Source organism: Schistocerca americana, chromosome 2 (genome assembly GCF_021461395.2).
Source record: "Schistocerca americana isolate TAMUIC-IGC-003095 chromosome 2, iqSchAmer2.1, whole genome shotgun sequence".
Taxonomy (NCBI): Eukaryota; Metazoa; Arthropoda; class Insecta; order Orthoptera; family Acrididae; genus Schistocerca; species Schistocerca americana.
This window is the reverse complement of record NC_060120.1, coordinates 257841748-257864260: the sequence shown is the minus strand read 5'-3', so window position 1 is coordinate 257864260 and position 22513 is coordinate 257841748. Positions and strand designations below refer to the sequence as shown.

Sequence of the window (22513 nt, the reverse complement as noted above, 5' to 3'; positions counted from 1 at the left end):
CACAAGAGTACACTTCTCTGTGCTTGCTGTAGAGCCTATGCTATCCTTACCTTCCTGACTCTGTGAGCCCAAACACTCAACCCATAACCCACAGTAGTGAGTAAGAGTGCATTGTGGTATGTTCTTACTTCACTTAGTGACAGATACAGACTCCTTTGGCCTATTGTTGCTATTTTATTTAGGATTTTAATGCCTCCCTGGCAGACTATTTCTATGTGTGTATGAAAGTTTTGCTTTAGGTCAGTGTTAATTCCAAGGTACAAAGGGTGTTCAAAAAGTTTTGCACAGTCATCTATTTTTTTTATTTTTTGCAGGAGGAGAACGAAATTTGTCGTGAACATACTTGGATCATTTAGCTATAAGTTGGTACATAAAAGTATTTTCTTTTATTTACAGGTGAGCCATAATGGACCGTGAAGTAATGTCAGGTTGCGACAACGGTCGGTGATGGAGTTCCTAGACTGGCGATGACTGCCACATCGATCCACAGGGAGTTGCTCTCGGTTTATGGGAAGGACACAGTAGATCGCAGCAGTATCCCGCGGTTGTTGCAAAGGTTTAAAGAAGGTGATTTCTCTCTACTGGACAATCCACGATGCGGTAGACCATTGACAGCAGTGAGTGATGTGAATAGGGAGACCATTGATCAAATCATCCAAAAGATTTTTCTGTACCCTAGTGACTGTAGCAGTGATACCACACTACCCTATGACAAACGAGTCACTTCAGCAAGCTGCCATGTCGTCACACATCTGTTATTTTGGATGATTTGATCAATGGTCTCCTTATTCATATCACTCACTGCCGTTGATGGTCTGCCGCATTGTAGATTGCCCAGTAGAGAGAAATCACCTTCTTTAAACCTCTGCAGCCACCGCTGGATACTACTACGATCCACTGTGTGCTCCCTAGAAACAGGGAGCAACTTCTTGTGAATCGATGTGGCAGAGTCATCGCCAGTCTTGAAGAGGAACTCCATCACTGACCGTTGTCGCAACCTGACATCTACTTCACGGTCCATTATGGCTCAGCTGTAAATAAAAGAAAATACTTTTATATACCAACTTATATGTTCACACAAAATTTCATTCTCCTCATGCAAAAAAGAAAAAAGAAAAGAACAAATTTTAGAGATGACTGAGCAAAAAATTTTGAACGTTCTTTGTACCTATATATTTCTTTTCACAGGTTGATCATTTATTTTGATTGTGGGTTTCTTGTTCTTGGTAATGTTACTTTCAATAACATATAAACTGTTTTGTGCCCTGCTATCATTAGTTTGCTTTCTGTGCACCAGTTGCTCTGTCTTTCGTGAACTACCCTACTGTTTTCTTCTAATTTAGCCCTCATGTTAGCAGACACTGTGTAGGCAATGCACCCTCTAGTGTTCGTTATACTCTGAAGCTGGTTCAGTTCTGGTTCTATGCCCAGAACTCTGGACCACAAACAGAGCCCTCTGGGCAGTCCTTGGTGATGACTTCCACAATTTCCTTTCCAGTACATTCTAATTGCACCTGCTTGTCTGTGTAATAATTTCGTAGACTGTTAAGCCCGGTCCACACGCAACGATCTGTCTGCGCAGACATCGGCGCAGATGTCTGTACATGCAAAAGATCGCTGCAAATGTGGTGTGTTCACACGACACAAACCCCAATCTACTACTCGCCCGCCATCTGTCGGTGTAGAAAAGAAATATCAGTGGCAAGCGACTACGCTCCCCGAAAACGTCAAAATTTAATTCAGTTATTTTGAAAAATAGAAATGGAGGAAGTTCTGTTGTGGTCTGTGTTCGCAACTTGTGTTGCAAAAAACATTCAGACCAACCGCAGGAAACAGAGAAAGCGGTCAAAATGGTGCAGACAGTGGCTGCTAAAGCGAAAGCAGGTTTGTCACGTAAATTTACTGCGAGAGTTGCAGGGCGAACCTGTTTTGTTTTACATAACCTCGTGTTCCATTTCCTCGCACATTGGCACTCCAATTTCATCTTCAATTGTACTTCTGCTTGGTCTTGGCGTTTCTTGATCACTAAGAAAGCCAAGCAGATCAAAATACCATACCGTTGGCTGGTATACTTGATCTACTCCTTCACCAGATCTTCTAGATTTCTGAACTTTGGATAACTCTTTTCGGTAAACAGTTCGCTGACAGACTAATTTACTTGACTTGCCTTCATGAACTCATCTTTCAGGAAAGCGTAAATAGCTTCACATGTGTTGGGTATTATTTCACTCAATGCTTGTTTCGATATTGCAGATGAAAATTCCAAATCATTGTAGCTCCTTCCTGTTGCTAGGAATCTTAATGTTACTGCCAGGCGTTCATGAGGAGAAATTTCCCTTCTCATACAAGTATTTTTCTCATAATATGAGGGGTTACATGCTTTAAGAGGTAATTATAAGTTTCGACATCCATCCGCAAATAATTTCGCCAGTTCGCAACGAAATTATTTTTTTATTACCGTTTCTCTGTTTGCCGAGGCGCCAACTGCCCGCAATTCTTCAATTACAGCATTGTATGCTGCTGTCTTTTTGTCTCGGTCACTATATTCTTTACTTTTAATCTTCCACAAACATGGGTGGTTTCTGTATATTTCAATGAATTCACTTACAAACTCTCGAGAACACTGACGAGTATCAGCCATTTTAATGCCCTGTGCACACAAATACAAACACTAGACTGAGCAAACAGCTGTTTCGCGCCAGATTTGCGACGATCTCCTGTCCACACGCTCCAACTTGTCTGCGCAGATGTGGTTTGAACCGACAGATTTGAGAGGTTTCGCTCAAACCTCCAACTCCAACTTCCAGGTTTGCACACACCTCAGGTTGGTGCAAATCTTCTGTTCACACGCAACGATCTGTCTGCGCAGATGTGATGTGCGCAGACATTTGCGCAGACAGATCGTTGCGTGTGGACGGGCCTTTATAGTGACACCTGGGATAGTCCATGTGTTTCAGTATTTTGAACAGGGCAGGTCACCACAAATTATCGAATACCCCTGCTGTATCAATCATTATGCCTATAACATACTTGTCGACTAACGTGTTCACAGTATTCATTGCGTGATTTATAGCATCCTCAGTGGATTTCCCTTTCCTGAAACCATACTGCAGTGCGCACATGCCTACTACGTGTTAGTGGTCCTTTAGGCAGCAGCACAGAACCCGTATTTTGGCTAAAGCATTTATCAAACAAATCGGCCTGTGAGATTTCGGTGTACCACGAATAGTATCCCATAAGCTCTCTTTTACCGTTCAGTACAGGGCAGCTTGATATGTCATGGTTCTGACGTTCCAACTGGTTTGAAAACAACGCCATTTGACAGTAAAGGCACCTGACGTTTCATTTTGTTGATTACTGCTAAGAAATTGATACTATACAGTTGAAAATTTTAATTTTTATTCCACTCACAACACAAACACAGTCAGTTCATCATTGCAGTCTCACTTACCAACCTCATTGCAAGCTACATGACAAACATGGCTTTACACAACATAATATACATTTCTTTCACATACTTATTTTTCATCATGGTACATTTCTTAACAATAATGGTATTACTATCGTACTCAATAATATTTTGCGTTATTGAATTCTAGTATCAAATGTTGTTTCATTTGTTCTCTAATGTTAAAACTTTTTGTTTTCACAAATCGATATTAATATTGCTAAAATGCAAATGTATGAATTCCTTTCAGTTAACAAAACTTCGTATTAGATTTTGTATTGTTATTAATGGGCATCAAAACTCTATCACATGTATTCAGTAATTTGTCATGGTACTAAATTTGTAAATAATCTGGTTCTTTTACAAAGAAGCTATAATGTATACAAAATTTACCAATTATATGCTACATAAATAATGAAGTACCTGTAGTGGTTAATAAAAAAAAGAAAAAGAGAAGAGAAGAAAAGAAAAGGTTGAAAATGTGGGAAGAAATGGGGAATAAAAAGTGGGTTTTAAAATCGTTAATGACCGTGAAAAAGGGAAAGAATGAAATGCAAATTGGACTTCGTATTACAGAAAAGTTATTGGACTTCGTGATTCGGAAAAGCTATTGTTGGGGTGGCCCTTGTGGCGTTTTTGAGCAAAAGTCAAACCAATTTCCACTACAAAAATTATTTGAAAAAGAAGAGAGAATAACAAAATGTGATTAACATGGGGAAATGGCGTAGATAAGAGTTCATCCTGTACCATGTTAACATGTATTCTTTCGTGCGGCGTCCAGGTCTTCAAAAATCTCCTACTTCATTTCTGCATGAAAAGTAGTAGCTGCTCCGAAATCTTGTAATCGTCCAGGAATCACTAATTTATACAAATCAAAATCATCTTGATATTAAATGCAATGTATTTTATGTTGCTGCTTTCATCCTCTGAATTTCATACAAATTTCCACAATATGTCTGCACATCAATAAGTTGTTTTTCGTCTTAATCAGACCAAGACTAGCTAATAAGTAAGTTAAGCTTCCACTCTCAAAAGACAAAAAACGGATAGAAAACAAAAGGAGTTACAATTTTTTGTACCTTCATTTTCTTATTTTCTCTGCCGTCAAGCGCTCATACAGCTGCAACAGTATAATTTATATCTGAGGGAACAAGTGTAGCATGGCGAAATTCAAAGTCCCACTACATACCTCATACTTGCATACAGATTTTTCTGTCGTTACTACCTTTTGTATTTACAGACAGCAAATTCAAGATAAGTGAAAACCTCTTATAAGCCTCCAAAAATGTTAACTATCTACTCAAAGTCATATGCAAATGCCATATCATTTGATTGTGTCTGAGACAATTACATTTCGAGGGTCTGCTTTCTGTTAAGCACAGCTCTTTTATACACATGTGTTTACTCAGATATGTTTCACCACGGTTTTAGCATCCTCATTGGGTGTTCATTTATTTTCTCTTCATATGGCATTTGGTTTTTCAATGACTTTGTAACCTGTTGTGACCGCGACCAGAACAGTTGCGGGGTGGCCGAGAAAGTGTGGCGAGACCAAACGGACAGCGGCCTGTGCACAAACAAACGAACGGAAAGGATGGACACGAAACAACTACGGACGATGGAGAAAGACCTTTCGACGACAACACGCAAGCCGCATCGGAGTGACAGAGACAACCAAATGAATCCAAGACGTCCACGATTAACGAGATAAAGTACGATAAACATGCCATCTTGTCGAGGCGATGTTTTGAGACTTACGCAATGATTAGACTCGCTGGCAGAGCAAGAGACTGGCTCTCAAATACTCTATCGGGGGCGCCGCTATTGGCTGCTGCAACCACGTGTTCCACTGTGGCGCCCTCTCACTACATGCGGGCCAGTACATGCGCGCCACCACAGCTTATGGCGCAATGATGCAGAGACCTCTAGGGGTCTTCGATGTCCATGACATCTGGCAGGGATTCAAATTCCGCGGTGCACGGTACCAGAAATGACTGCCTACCTATTTCCGCCACAGACCTGTAATTAATGAAGCATGTCATTATTATTGTAGTGGGCCTGCTCTGAGCCTTGAGCAATAAATTTGTCTTATTACATCATTATTTTTATCTTGGCAGTAACATACACTGAAACAGTCTAGAAATTGTGTTGGAAGTTGGCATATGAATAACAGTGGAATACTGTGAACAAGTGCAAGGAAAATACCTTCAGTGTAATCTTCTTGATACTGTAGTTTTTTACACACATCCCAGTATTCTTGCTCTTTATAACATCTACAATGAAAGAAATCAGCCTGGATGGACTGTAGGCTGGCCGGGGTGGCCGAGCGGTTCTAGGCACTACAGTCTGGAACCGCGTGACCGCTACAGTCACAGGTTCGAATCCTGCCTCAGGCATGGATGTGTGTGATGTCCTTAGGTTAGTTAGGTTTAAGTAGTTCTAAGTTCTAGGGGCTGATGGCCTTAGAAGTTAAGTCCCATAGTGCTCAGAGCCATTTGAACCATTTTTGATGGACTGTAGCACAGTCTTCATTTGAACTATTATCTTCAGTTCAGGCTCATATGCAAAAATCTTTAGTTAATTACACACAGAGATATATTTGGAAATTGGGAATACCAGAATGAAAGCACTTTGTTAGTCACTTGTTCTATAAATTTTCTACCTTATCTTGTTTCATGGACTGTAGTATGAAATGGTGTTACTAGTCAAATAACACTCCATTCATAGTTACAGTACTGTAACTGGAATAATAGCAACTGTTTCCAGAGACCATCTATCGATTGATATGTCCATTTATGTTTCCTGTCCTCCTTTTTTGTAGTAAAAGGGTAAGAAAAATTCACTTGGCTGGTGTCACACAGACAGTAGTAGTACTGTAATTGATTGTGGACTGCAGTCAGAGTAAGAAAAAGAAAGGCAGTTTGTAAGAACAGCTTCTCTCTCCTGTTGTATTCTGTAACACTCTGCAAGTCCTTGAACGTTCTGCTTCATGTTTGATGTGTGAAACTTTCTTCACTATAAATGAAGAGGCAGGTAACTAAAATTTTTCATGAAACTTCCTGACACGTTAAAACTGTGTGCCAGACCGAGACTCGAACTCGTGACCTTCGCCTTTCACGGGCAAGTCTATCATCAGAGCACTTTCCCATGAAAGGCAAAGGTCCTGAGTTCGAGTCTGGCTCCAGCACACAGTTTTTAATTCGCCAGGGAGTTTCAGTGCACACTTTGCTGCAGAGTGAAAATTTCATTCTGAAAACATCCCCCAGGCTGTGGCTGTCATGTCTCCACAATATCCTTTCTTCCAGGAATGCTGGTCTTGCAGGGTTTTTAGAAGAACTTCTCTGACGTTTGGAAGGTAGGAAGTGAGATACTGGAAGAAGTAAATCTGTGAGGTCAGGTCGTGAGTTGTGCTTGGGTAGCTCTGTCAGTAGAGCACTTGCCGGCAAAAGGCAAAGGTCCTGAGTTCATCTCAATCCAGCACAGTGTTTTAATCTGCCAGAAAGAATCTGACCGCAGAGCGAAAATTTCATTCTGAATACATTTTTTTATTTTATCTGTTTAATCTTTGATAATTCCATAATTTAAAAGTAAAACATGGAGAGTTTGAAAAGAAACATTATAAACCAGAGGACAAGAAATCTGTTTCAGGAAGCAAAGTTTCATTATGGAAACCAGAACAGACTAATTTCTTCTAGTCTGAAAGTAAATTCTGTTTGTAACACAGACCACAAGGAAGATCAGCCATACATACTAAAGGATCCCTGTCCTGTGGTAAGTCAGTATATTGAGGGAATATGGTATAGTTGTAGGTAAACAACTAGAATTCTCTCATATACAGATTTATTCACGCTTAGCGTCTACACAGATATAAGTCCGGAGGCTAACTTCCGTTAGCGTCCAACATGCTCTCCAAAGCCCTCTCCTCAAAGATAGCACACTTCTGCACAGAACAAATATCGATTTGTATGGCGCTCTATGTCCTGTGGTAAGTCAGTATATTGAGGGAATATGGTATAGTTGTAGGTAAACAACTAGAATTATCTCATATACAGATTTATTCACGCTTAGCGTCTACACAGATACAAGTCCGGAGGCTAACTGCCGTTAGCGTCCAACATGCTCTCCAAAGCCCTCTCCTCAAAGGTAGCACACTTCTGCACAGAACAAATATTGATTTTTATGGCGCTCTATACCAATAGCCCCCCCCCCCCCCGCCGCACAGTATGGAGTACGTCCCTGTGAATGGGGGGGGGGGGGGATGAGAAGTTAGGAAGGTAACGCACAGTTCTTCTGCGTCAGGTGGAAGCGGTCGACTGGTAGGAGACCGGGGGGTGAAGCCCGGTGCGTCGACGGTGAAGTCAGCAAGCGATGCCGGCGGCTGAAGACGACGTCCCGTCCCGGAGTGAAGGTGTAGCACTTCGTCAGCCGGCAGGCGGAGAATCACCTTGCCAGAAGGCCTAACAAAGGCACGCAAATTGCCACACGCAGCACTTCTGCTCAATTTAAAGCGGCGCACCACACGAGATTCTGCACTTCCTCCCTCAATATTGTCACACGCGAGTACCACACACACTGTATCGCCATCTACGACAACAGATAATTTATGTATGTCATCAGGGTGCACATGTGTTGTGAATTCTTGGATGGCATGTGTACGAGCAATGGTAGGGAGGCAGGGAGGTGTGGGAAAGCCATGGCAGGGGGAAGCATCTGCTAAGAGGGGGGTGGCAGGTGCACTAGACTGTGCAGGAGACAACCTCGGGCGATCAGCTGACAGACGAGAGAGTGTGACCGAAGGCAACGAGGAGCCAGCGTGGGTTAAACAGCATGACAAAGAGCTGTCACACGAAGATGGTAACACAATGGTAGAATCCGAGTGGTTGGCAGTTCGACTGCGAGGGCTGTGAGGAGTGAAGCCCCGAAAAGATTGGCCACTCGAATTAGATGAACGCGGAGAAGGAGCAGTGCTCGGTAGAGAAACACACTGTGGAAAATCAATACCCAAATGCATGGTGTGGGAAGAAGGATGGCCGCTCGAAGCAAGAGTGGGAGAAATAGGGGCAGAATCAGGGAGGTTTACCTGAGGCTCAATGAAAGCTGGTTTCACTCGGTTGAGTGAGACCGTGGTTACGGAGTCTTTTATTAGGAGATCCATGTTATTCTCAGAGCATTTGACGACCTTGTAAGGACCTGTGTAGGGCGACTGAAGCGGGGCTTTGACTGAGTCGTCTCTGAGAAACACGTACTCACAAGAGTCTAGCGTGCGCGGTACTTACACGCGCGGAGGTGTATGAGCAGCCGAAGGTGGCGGCTGAATTTTGCTGCAGTGCAAGCGCACCTGCTCGAGAAGTGAAGGGAGTTCAGAGGGCCGTGGAAGTGGGGTCGGAGTGACTAATTCTCCAGGCAAAACCAGAGGTTGGCCATATACAAACTCGGCTACGGACCCCTTGAGGTCTTCCTTGAAAGTCGCACGAAGGCCAAGAAGCACGAAGGGCAGTGCCTCTGTCCATAGTGAGTCATGGCAACGCAGGGCAGACTTCAGGGTGCGATGCCATCGCTCGACAAGCCCATTGCTTTGGGGGTGGTATGCAGAAGTATGAATTTTGACAATACCACACATTTTACATAAGTCAGAGAAAACTGAAGACTCGAATTGTCGCCCCTGGTCAGTGGTGAGGTAAACAGGTGAGCCAAATCTAGAGATCCACGAATCTAAGAATGCTCGACTTACTGTCTCAGAGGTAATGTTCAGAATAGGCACAGCCTCAGCCCACCGAGTCATCCTGTCAATAGCTGTAAACAAGTAACGGAAACCCTCGGAGGGGGGCAAAGGGCCTACGAGGTCAACATGAACATGATGAAACCGGCCTGGAGGTTGGGCAAAACAGCCAAGGGGTGGAGAAGTGTACCTGGAACCTTTGTTCTGTTGACACACCATGCATGCCCTTGCCCAAGACTGCCAGTCACGGCGCATGTTTCTCCAGACAAACCGTTCAGCTACCAGACGGGTGGAGGCTTTGACACCGGGGTGTGCTAATGTGTGTAGTTTGTCAAAGACCTGGCGTTGAAGGGGCTTAGGAATGAATGGCCGCAACGTACCAGTCGATTCATCACACCACACTAAGTCAGATATGCCAGGGAAAGTAGAGCGTACCGGTTGAAGAGAGGAGCTGTGGTCTGAAATTAACTGCATGGTATCGGGGTCTGCCGATTGCAACCGAGGTAGGTCCGTTAAGTCAATTAAGGTTGTGACAGCACCAACACGTGAGAGAAAATCAGCGACCACATTGTCCGCTCCTCGGATGTAGCGAATGTCATTTGTAAATTGCAAGATGTAATTGATGTGACGAAAGCGTCGTGGGGGCGGATCAGCCGCAGGATTTTTTATGGCAGGAACCAACGGCTTGTGATCAGTGAGCACATAGAAATCTCGTCCCTCAACATCAGTTCTGAAGTGTCTTATGGCCTCGTAAACTGCAAGTAGTTCTCTGTCGAATGCTGAGTATTCCTTCTGCACGTTGTTTAGCTTTTTTGAGAAAAACTGCAGGGGGGTCGTAACATCGTTGTGTGTCTGACTCAGTACTGCGCCGATAGCATTGTCACTAGCGTCAGTAGTGATAAACATTGTGGCATCCACCCGTGGGTGAGCAATAGTGACAGCGGAGGCTAACAGCTGTTTGAGTTCATTAAATGCCTTGTCCATGTCTGGTGTCTACGGTACCTGGCGGGTCCGAGAAGTTTGTGGGCCAGCGAGAGCATCTGTGAGAGGAGCCTGCACCGCAGAAGCGGCTGGCAGATGTTTCCGGTAATAATTAACTGTTCCGATGAACCTGCGTAATTCCCTGTAGGTCTGAGGGCGTAGCATCTCGAGAACAGGCTTAATCTTGTCCTGTGGTGGTGTCAGACCGTCCGATGACACAACATAACTTAGGAATGTGACGGATGACTGGTGCAATTGAGTCTTTTTATTGTTCAGTTCAATTCCAGCGGCTGCTAAAATATCTGTCACGACTTGAACACGCTCCTCACTCTGTTCTAAAGTAGAAGCAAAAACCAATATGTCGTCCATATATACGAAACAAAAGTCTATATGGGATAAAGTTTGATTGATGAAACGCTGCAACGTTTGGGGTGCATTTTTCAACCCAAACGGCATAAATTTGTATTGGAACAGCCCGAAGGGAGTGGTTATGGCAGTCTTTTCAATGTCCTCCGAAGCCATAGGAATCTGATGAAATGCGTGCTTACAGTCCAAAACAGAGAAGTACTTTGCACCTGCGAGCGCATGATTGAAGTCTGCGATGTGTGGGACCGGATATTTATCAATGATGGTGCGGGCATTTAAACGCCTATAGTCTCCGACCATACGTCAAGTACCGTCTTTCTTTTGGTCAAACAGGATAGGACTAGCCCAGCAACTGGAAGAAGGTTCAATTATTCCCTTTTGTAACAGATCGTCCAATTGTTCTTTTGCAATTTTCATAAATTCCGGCTTGAGGCGGCGTGGACGTTGCGATATGGGCGGCCCATCGGTTAGACGTAACCGATGAACTGTGCCGTTAGTGACTACTGCAATATGTGGCGCGGCACGATAGTCAGATGTCCGTGAAGCGGAGCAGGCAGTGGCAGACGGGCCAAGCTGTGGCGCTGAGGGCACGGAAGTACAGGTGTGCCACCCACTCGTAGGCTGCGTAAACGCTGCACACGTGTGAACATGGGCGAGGTTGGTACACTGGTTCTTGGTAGCGGGCCGTGCCGCTACGAGCGCTGTAGGCACGAGTGGGCGTGGCCGGACAGCAGATGGCCGTAGTTCATTGCCACAAGCTTGGCAAGTTAATTTTCCATTCGGAACGCAAGGAGCATGAGCAGTCGAGCATACCCTATCATTATAAAAGGGGGTGCTGACACAGTTTACAGAGTTCACAACATTGTCGTTAATGTGCGCAGGCATGGGAACACCAGATTGGCACGGACTGACCTTGTCTGTAGCCGACGAGTCGTCTGCTTGTAGTGCCGCGAGGCGTTGTTGTGTGGAGGCCAACTCGTGGTGTATGTCGCGGAGATGCAGCAACATTTCCATGCGTTCCATCCGCAACTTAGAAGACTTGGCGCACTCCACTAGCCACTTGTTTGTCCAAGATTGCAGCTCCAAGGATAGGTTTACACACTTCTTAGCACAGCACACATGTTTGGTGTTAGCCAAACTGTCACTCGGCGAAGCGAAAGGAATATGTTTGTTAAGGGAGGGGTAAAACACAGTATTTTGCACAAAATCTAGTGACAACTGATAGTGCTTGAGGAAATCAATTCCGAGAATAGGTTCTTCAATTGTTGACACTAGAAACGTCCACTCCAGCTTGCACTCGGGCGAAAGTTTCACTGTATACAAAGTGGAACCCGAACACTGTAGGGTAGACAAGTTCACTGCACGAAGTACTGTTTTGTGTGGTTGCACTTTATTGGTTGCTAGGCGAACTGGCAGCAAAGAGACGTCTGCGCCAGTGTCTACCAGAAAACATACACCTGATCGTAAATCGTGAACATAGACTCGACCACACTTACTGTTATTGTCCGAAACGGAGTGCAACGTGGGATGGTGCCCGTTGTTTACATCGCAGGAGGTGGCACCGTAGCCTACCTGCGGTTGGAGTTTGGGTAAGAACACGGTGACTGGCATTTGCGAGCTTGCTCCCCGAATCTCGCGTGGAAGAAACAGTAAGGTTGGGCGGGCCTGTGCCCTTGTGGGCAGTTGCTAGGTGACGGAGTATGTGCCCCAGAGTCTTCCACCGAGGCCGATGCACTGTTGTTGAAAGGAGTTGAAGGTGCAGGCAGGGCGGCTAGTTTAAAAAACTTGTTATCAGCAGCACCAGACAAGGGCGTGGCGTCAGAAAGCTTCTTAGTGCGGTCACGTCCAGAATGCAGTGCACGGAGCTCACGTTGCCTGGCGGAGTATGCTCTGTCGGCGGCGCGTAAACGTTCATTTACTGGCCTATCTTCATACACAGAGATTGCAGTCTGCACAGGCAAAGGCAGCTTTTCAGTCCAGATTTCTGCGAGCGTGTCATCAGGCATAACTTGCTCATCGACGAGAAGACGGATGCACCGCCACAGCTGGGACGGAGACCTGTCGCCGAGACGCTCTTCATAGATGAGCTGTCGCACATTTTCTCTCCTGGTTTTAGAGACGCGCTCCAGTATCGTTTGTTTCGCCACAGCATACTTCCCTGCTAGGGGGGGTGCTTTGACCAGATCATAAATTAAATCGACGCGGTCGTGAAGATGGTTCATGAGGCAGGCGAAGCGTTCGTCGTCGTCCAAAGCACAGACATTGAATGTTTGCTCAACCAGATTAAACCAGAACTCCAGGTGAGCGGGTTTGAAGTCTGGTAATTTCGGCAGATTCGGCACTGCAGTCACTGCGGAGGTGCGCCTATTACTTCGGACGGAAGTAGAGCATGCAGAAGATAGCTAAGATAGCGAGTCTGGATTATTGGCGTCCCGTAATGCGGGAATCGCGAAATTCATTTGACGCCGGGGGGGCGGCTGAGAAGCGACGGACGCTCGAACGGTGTGAGGATCGTAGTCAAAATGTGCAGTCTCATTGACGTGGTAGCTCGGAGTGAAGCCACTAGTGCTTAAGTACGCCGGTGAATGTCCGTTATGCACACAGTATTCACTCGACCGTGAGTGGTGGGGCTGGTTGTAGATGTCGGAGTAATTACTATCCAGCAGAGAATTGTTGACCTGATTAGAAGCAACACAAGGATCCCACACACGTCCACTAGGATGCACACTCGGTGTGATATTTGCTGTTTGGCGAGCATTGAACACCTGTTGACTAGCCGGCGCGGAAGGATACACGCGTGGCGGGAACTGATTCGAGTTTGAATTTACTACTGGATTTTCCAAAGTAGCAAAACCTCACTCGACGCCACGAACTGTATTGAATTGTGTGTTCGACACAGGAGTAGAAATGTTCCGACCAACACTCTGTGGATAACACGTGGGAAGGTCCAGGCTAACAAAGCCAGAGTCCACGACCGTTGGCGGTTGGAAGAAACTGGCGGCACTCGATGAATTCCACTGCATGTTCTGGCTAAAGGATTCCAAAGATTCTTGCGGCATGTCCACTATGACGGCAGGAGTGCTGTAGAGATGTTGCTGGAATCCGGGCGGCAGTGAATGCTGAAAGGCCATTGTCTGGAGCTGAACAAAGGCCCTCGCGATCGTGGAGAAACCCAACGTGGTAGGCGCGTAAATAACCTTCAGGCGGTAACTCGGACGCGTATTACACAAAAACGGGGTCACCAGTGAGGGAATATGGTATAGTTGTAGGTAAACAACTAGAATTCTCTCATATACAGATTTATTCACGCTTAGCGTCTACACAGATACAAGTCCGGAGGCTAACTGCCGTTAGCGTCCAACATGCTCTCCAAAGCCCTCTCCTCAAAGATAGCACACTTAGGCACAGAACAAATATCGATTTTTATGGCGCTCTACGCCTCAATATAAATACATTTCTTGGCATACTTATTTGGTTGCTATCATACATGACAGAATTTAAAAAAATATTCTGCCATGTATGATAATCACACAGCCTATACAAAAGAAGGTTCTGCTGCTAGGTAGTTTGCACGGTAGAGGTGTGGGTGAGCAGTTACAGGAAGTGTTTAGGGAGTGAGTACCAGGTCACCAGCATTGTGAAGCCTAGTGCAGGGTTGGCTCAGATGACTGACAGGATAGGGGAGTTACGTAGGAATTTTATGGAGGAGGATCAGGTAGTTACAGTGGGTGGGGCTGGGAACAGTGTCGATATGGAAGGGGAATATGATGTAGGTGGTGATCTGGTAAAGATAGCTGCTCAAACTGGTGGCACTAATGTGCATTTCGTGCAACTGTTTCAACGTCATGCTCGTCCTCATCTTCATGCAGCTGTTAGGTGCTGGAGAGTGCACAGATGGCAGAGGGCATGGGTCACATGTCAGTGGTGCCAGTTGGGTCTATCAGTAGATTGGGTTTCACTAGGCATCGCCTGAACCTCTATATGGATGGGAAGGGGAAGCTGGCAAAACTTATAGGTGACAGTGTAGTGGGTGGTGGTGGGATTACTCATGGAAAGATTCCTGTAGTAGTTGGTGTTAGAGCTGCACCTTTTTAGATTGAAGTCAGCTGTTAGGTATACCTGCTTAAAGGAAGTCCCTCTAACTAAGGGCTCACCTTCAGAGGACGTCATGCTTCCAAGTAGAGAAGGAATTAGCATATTTCATCAAAATATAAGAGGTATTAGAGATAAAGTTAGTGAACTGCTTATAGATGTTGACTCTGAAATTATTAAATAGTTTGACAATTCAGAGGCTTCCTTTACCAGGATACAGATTAGCTGGCTGTTTTTCAAGGAGTACCTTGTGGGGCAGTGGATTGGCTATGTACGTAAAAAACAGTATTCCATTTGAGTCCATAGACATATCACACCACTGCACTGAACCAATATTTGAATGTTGTGCAGGAGAAGTTGAATTTAGTGAAACTAAACTTCTAATTGTTGTTGTTTATAGGTCCCCTAACTCTGACTTCAGAGCATTTCTGCTCAAGCTAGAGGGGATTTTTGAATCACTTTATAGGAAGTACCAGAAATTAGTTATTTGTGGTGACTTCAGTATATATTTTATATATGATGGTGCAAGAAAAAGGATGCTGGTAGATCTCCTAAATTCATACGATCTGATGCTGATAGTGGTTTTTCCGACTAGGGTGCAGGGGAACAGTAGCACAGCCACAGACAATATTTTTATTCATTCTTCATTACTAGATGGGCATTCTGTTTCAGACAAAGATGCACAAAATTTAACACTAAAAGGCTTTTGTACTCAAACAAATGTCACATATAATTACAAACTATGTAGGAAAGTTAATCCAGTAGCAATAGACAGTTTTTTAAACCTCGTCAAGGAACAAGAGTGTCAGGATGTTTATAGTGCCAATAACATAGATGATAAATATAATACTTTCCTTAACAAGTTTCTCATACTCTTTGAGAGTTGCTTTCCATTAGAACGTTCTAAACGGGGTACTAGCAGTAAAAGGCAGCCCAGGTGGCTGACTAGTGCGACAAGGATACATGTAGAACAAAGCAGGAATTATATCAAAATGTTAGAAGTAATTACAATCAAGCTACAGTAGCCCATTACAAACAGTACTGTAAGGTACTTAAAAATTTTATTAGGGAGACAAAGAGAATGTGTTATGAAAATAGAATAGCTAATTCACAGGATAAAATTGAAACCATATGGTCAGCTGTGTATGAAGTGTCTGGTCAGCAACACAAAGTCAAGGACGTATGGAGTGCATGATTCCTGTAAAGGAATCAAATATGGAAAACCAATGGATAAGGAAAACGATAGGCTGATTGGGAATCGCAAAAGTATTGGTATAACTTGCTTGAAAGATTGATCGATATTGTAAAATACTTAGCTTCACACAATGTGGTGTTTAGAGGGCATCGAGATTCCCTTAACCTGAATGATAGCAGAAACAGTGGAAATTTTATAGACCTATTTAAATGGTTATCCAAATATGATCTAACACTAAAAGGGTACTTGCAACGTATTAACGAAAAGCAACTTCGTCAGCATTGAGACACAACATACAAAATGAATTAATTATATTAATGTCCAAATCTGTTATCAGTGAAATTATAAACAGAGTTAAATAAGCAAAATATTATACCTTCATGCTCGGTTGTACCAGGGATTCGAGCTGTGTGGAACAAATGCCAATAACATATTGTAATTCCTCAACTGCAGAGATAGAGGAACATTTCGTTGGGTTTATTGCCATCGCAGAAACAACAGAAAAGTCTTTAACAAATGCCATTTTAAAGGAACTAGAAAATAATGGCCTAGACATTCAAAACTGTATAGGACAGGGATATGATAACAGTGCCAATATGGTTGACATTAATAAAGGTGCTTTGTCAACCAAGTTTATGTGCTTTTTACAAAATCAACCAAGCGTTGGGATCTTACTAAATTGAAATTGACGTTGAAACCTCTGAAACTTCCTGGCAGATTAGAACTGTGTGCTGGACCGAGACTCGGACTCGGGGCCTTTGTCTTTCGGGGGCAAGTGCTCTACCACCTGAGCTACCCAAGCACGGCTCACGCCCCGTCCTCACAGCTGTACTTGCGCTAGTACCTCGTCTCCTACTTTCCAAACTTCACACAAGCTCTCCTGTGAATCTTGCAGAACTAGCAGTCCCAGAAGAAACGATATTGTGGAGACATGGCTTAGCCACAGCCTGGGGGTTGTTTCCAGAATGAGATTTTCACTCTGCAGCAGAGCGTGCACTGATACTAAACTTCCTGGCAGATTAAAACTGTGTGCCGGACCGTGACTCGAACTCGGGACCTTTGCCTTTTGTGGGCAAGTGCTCTACCATCTGAGCTACCCAAGCACGACTCACGCCCCGTCCTCACAGCTTTACTTCTGCCAGTACCTCATGTCCTACTTTCCAAACTTCACAGAAGCTCTCCTTCACAGGACGAAACATAGAGCCTTACAAACTTTACTAGCATAGTGTATAATATTGTACATATATGTAAAGATAAAATTCATCATAAGAAAAACAATTTAATAATATTACTGTGTCCAGTATCAACCAGTACTGGTAAAAAGAAGTGTTAGGAAATTTTGTAATTACGTATACCATATTTCTAAAATTGATGTGTCTCCCATACAGCATGATCGGATGATCTGTAAATGTATGTTGTGAGACAAATAAAATACAAATACACATATACAAAAAGGAGGAACTCCAACTTTTAAAATCCAGCCTACAGGACTCAATCAAAGACCCTTAATTTATTTAGTACATGTTAGAAAATAATTTGGGAGTAGTACATCCAAATCTTCACATAATAACCAGAATAATGCTCACAGTTACGGTCAGTACAGCTTCTGCGGAGAGAAGTTTCTCAAAGTTAAAATTGATTCAGACATTCATAAGAAGCATGATCTGCCAAGAAAGACTATCTGCATTGTCAGTGCTATCAACTGAACTGGAAATAGTGGCTGGTATTAACTAAAACGTAATCTTAAAAAAATTCTGTGAAGCCAAAAGGCGGAAGTTTCATTTATTTTAATGTGTGTTTGTTTAATGTAATTTTTGTCACTGCAATAATTCCTGTATATTATAATAATAAAATTTGTGTGTAATTATCATTAGTGTAAAATTCAATTCATGTAATGTAACATTTTCTTTCTGACAGGAAAGTGAAAGGTGCTTCGCAAAGCTGATTCGTTGCCGACATTCAGTGTTCACTTAGTGCCACCACAGAGGAAGATTTCCCCCTCTGTTCTGAGTTGCATTTTAACTTTGCAACAATTTTTTTAGTAGATAACTGAACAAATTTTCATTTATTTCAGGTGACCACAGGGAGTGTAATTTACGTGACATCCCCTGTCTAAACAAGTATTATTGTGAGTACATATTTATTATTTAGACTGTGGCCTTCTTGCAAGTTGAACTAGTTTTAAGATCCCAGTTTTCTGAGTGAATGAGATCTACAGCTACATGTACATCTACATCTGTACTCTGCACACCAGTGTGAAGTGCGAACACAGGGTATCCGTAGATGTACCTTATATTGGTGTTTCTTCCCATTCCATTTGCATGTGGAGTATGGAAGAATGAGGCTTAAACACCACTGTGTGCAGTGCTACTAGTCTGACCTTGTCTTTGTGATTCCTAAAAACTAATATATACCTAGATTGCTCATTAAATACTGGTTCTTGAAACTTTGAAATTAGTTGGCATCTACTGTCAAGTGATTGCCACTTCAATATTTTTTAGCATCTCTCTTATGTCAGACAAACCTGTGACCATTTGTGCTGCCCATGAGCGCCCTTTACTCTCTCGAGCGTTTTTACCCAGCAGATAAAGTAGCCCAGACTATTCAGGATGCCCTCCTCCAGCTACAGCGACTGGGGAAGGAGGTGTCTCTTTGCTGGGTGCCAGGGCACATGGGAATTCTGGGGAATGAAAGGGCTGATTGAGCAGCCAAGGATGCATGTTATGACTGTCAGGTCTTTCAGTGTGCAATCCCCCTGCATGCCCTGCGTCGCTGGGAACATGATTGGCTGGAAGTGACCGACAACAAGCTCCGTGTCGCCAAGACCACAACTCAGCTGTGGCGTACTTCCTTCCAGCCACATCGACTGGACAAGGTCCTCCTTTCTCGTCTTGACATTGGCCACAGCCCTATGACACATGGATTTTTACTCCGCTGAGAGGACCCTCTGATGTGTGGTGCTTGTGGCGTGCAGATCACTGTGCACCACATTTTACTGAACTACATTTTATTTCCTGACCAGTGGACTGCAGCGGATTTGCCGGCCGATCTGCAGTCTATTTTATGCAATGATCAAATGAATGTGGTTCGTGTTTTAAAGTTTTGTATATTGCCCCACGTTTTTAACAAGATTTTGGGGAGATGTTTTCAATGTGTCAACAGGGTGGCTAGCTCACCCAAGTTTTTTGTAAGTGGTCATCCAGTCACATTTCCTCGTGCTGTTCTTTTAGCTCTTCTGTATTTTGTTTTCCCTCTGTTTTAATTTCTTGATTACCTATCTTGTCTCCTCATTGGTTTTAGTGCATGTGGGAGTGCCTGTGCAATAGAGTAATTGTATGGTCATTTCGTGTGCGTGCGTGTATGGTAGTTTTTGTTCTTATCCACATTCGTTTATTTTAATCATTGTTAGGGCATTGATAACCATGCCATTGGGTGCCCATAAGATCCCCAAACCACACACATTATCTCTGTTCAGTAGCAACCTTAAGTCTTATTTGGTATGGATCCCACATACTTGAATGGAATAGAATATTTGTTCACCTGTGAACATTTTTACATGTAATTGGTGTTGTAATATGCTTTATAGATACAACACTACAGTTATTTACAATTATCCTTGCCTAATCATGTTGCAAGGAGGCTTTTACATAAGTAAATACTTCAGAAAAGTACATTGTAACATAAACTGATCATTTTTTTGCAAACCAAATACAGTATGCCACAATGAATCAGCATATCATGTTGCTGTCTTTGTATCTAAATAATCTGTACACAATTATAATAATCATAAATTTTATCTCTATATTGCCATATACAATATGGCACAGTGTATCAACATACCACACTGGTAGCTTCACAAAATATTGCAATTTATAATTTAGTATAGTCTCATCTCAAAACTCCAAATCACCTGTTACACATTCTTCTAATTCTTTCACTGAATAGAAGGCTTTGCTTTTTACCAAATTTGTTATTACACTTTTGAATTTATTCAGGGGCGCTGAATGGGCATTTTTAGATAGTTTCTTAAAATATGTGACACCAAGATATTTATAGCTATTGTGGATCTTTGCTAGTATGGCATGGGGCTTGTCAATCGCATGTCTCTGTAGAGCATTATGATGGTGTATTAACACCCTAAGGTCAAAATTATCCAGGTTTTTGTCATGTATACTAGGCAACTATAGATATATATAAACTAGATACTATCATAATATTCATTTCATTGAAGTAGTGTCTACATTATTCTCATGGTGTAAGTCCTGCAATGCATCTGATGACCTTTAAAGACAGTCTTAGATCCAGGTGAGTTTTCCCATAGGAAAATTCCATATGTCAGAAGGGGATTGAAGAAAGCAAAGTGTGCATAGAGCAGCAGAGTTTCACTTACACGGCCTCGCAACATATACAGTAGATAAATTGCACGTGCGAGTCTGGAGCATAACTTATCTGTATGTGTATCCCTGCTCAAACTTTGACCAATATGGAATCCAAGAAGTTTCATTGATTTATTTTCCTTCCTGGGGGCATTTAGATTAAATACAATGTTCTCTGTTTTGCTATTGTTTATGTGTAGTGTATTAGCCTGAAACCAGGAGGTACACACATCTACTGCTATTGCTACATTCAGCTGTAATTCATCCATGTTAATATTCTGTGCTTATTAATGTGGTGTCACCTGCATATAGCACAGTTTCACAGGGCATTACGGAAGGCAGATCATATACGTATGTATATATAATGAACAGAAAGAGCCCAAAAATGGAGCCCTGCGACACTCCTTTTTTAACAGGTAAAAGATCTGATTTTTTATTATTCACACACACTAACTGATTTCTACTACTTAGGTATGACTGCAGTAAGAGGAGGGCCTTCTCCCTAATTCCATAGTACTGTAGCTTTCTTAGTAGGATAACATGGGACACTGTATCAAAAGCTTTCTTTAAGTCCAGTAGTGTTGCACAACTTACTGACTTATTTTCAAAACAGTCATATACTTTTGTTATAATGCTGTCAACTGCTATCACAACATTCTAGAATGGGTGGTACAAGTGTTTTGTAAGCTGCTTCTTTATAAACTAACTATATTTTCCTAGTGGTGTGCTAATGAACCAATGTCTGCCACCTGCTTTACCTATGACTATGTGATCATTTTATTTAATACTCTTACAAATTGTTTCGTCCACTCCACCCTGATAACTCCCCATGACCTAGTGTCATTACTGCACCACAGAAGGTAATAGATTGGAGCATAAGTCTGTAGTGTTTTTGTTTTGCATGTTGTTATTATGGTTGATGTGGATTTATTTATTGATTGTCATTTTTCATTTAAAGCTCATTGTTGCTGTTTTTGTTTATATAGGACCATTTTGAAATTTGGAAATAGTGAGTGGAGCTGTGGACACTATAAAATGGAATGTCAAGTGGAGAAGTTGGAACATTTCTGACATATTCTTCTCTTTGAGTTAAATAGATGGGCGACAGCAGCAGAAGCAGCCAGGAACATTTGCACCATTTATTGGGTTAATGCCATTGGACAGAGCATGACAAAAAATGGTTTTCTCATTTTAAGGATGACTGTTTTAACATTAGTGACTCTCCACATTCAGGAAGACCTTTGGGTTTTGATAAAGATTATTTAAACACATTAATCCACATGATCCATGTTAGTGTACTTGAAATTTGGCAAATATGATGAATTGTGTTCATTCCACCATCATACGACATTTGTAAGCAGTGGGGAAGGTTGAAAAATTGGATGTATGGGTACCACATCCTCTAAGCTAAAATCACAAAAATCAGAAGGTGGCCATTAATGCACCAATGCTTGCTCATCATCGGTTGGCTCATGAACAACACCATCCACTGCTATCCTGGTGATGAAAAATGGAGTCCTTATGCTAACGTTAGGAAAAGAAAGAAATGGCTGAGTACCGACGAAGTAGCAACTCTCCATACAAAGATGTGAATACATCCACAAAAGATAATGTTATGCATCTAGTGGAACAGAAATCGTGTGGTGTATTATGAATCGCTTCCCTCGGCTGTAACCATCACCACTGACATTTATTGTGAACAAATGAAATTTCTTGCAGAAGGAATCCAAGAAAAACTGTGAAGAAGACTGCGTGAAGTGATGCTACTCCACAATAACACCAGCTGCATTCTGCTAGAGTGACAAAAAAAACACTATACAGGACTTGAGTTGGGAAGTCATTCCACACCCACCTGATTCACCTGATCTTGCACCCTCAGCTGTTCACCTTTTTCACTCTTAATTGAACAGCCTTCAAGGAACTTCCTTTCCAAATGAAAATGTGCTCCAAACATGGCTCAGTGAGTTCTTTGCCTCGGAACCATGTTATTTCTGCAATAGCAGAATCAAAAATTTACCTGAGCATTGACAGACTGTTGTAAATGGTGAAGGAGAATATATTATTGATGACTAAAGTCTTAGTTATGTGTATGTGTTGTGTTTATAAAACATATGGAAAACCATTATGAACTTATGCAGCAACCCAGTACAATCTGTTTCATCGAAACCATCCTCCATAATATCCATCCTTTAAAGAGACCCTTTATCAAGTCCCACAGACCGATCCTTCCCTATTTCACATATTCTCCCAACCAATAGCCTTGTCTGATCTCACCCCAAACTTATCATGTGCAGCTTATCTAATCCAACTGGAACAAATCTTCATGACAAACATAA

General features: G+C 42.7%; 1 protein-coding gene across 1 annotated transcript in view; it reads left to right on the top strand.

Annotated features, from left to right (window-relative positions):
• Nucleotides 1-22513, top strand: part of LOC124593940 (sodium channel protein Nach-like) — a 273902-nt gene that overhangs the window by 200369 nt on the left and 51020 nt on the right. The window contains exon 9 of the mRNA XM_047132290.1: nucleotides 17876-17929. Within this exon, the coding sequence (XP_046988246.1) occupies nucleotides 17876-17929 (54 nt within the window). The remainder of the gene's footprint in view (nucleotides 1-17875; nucleotides 17930-22513) is intronic.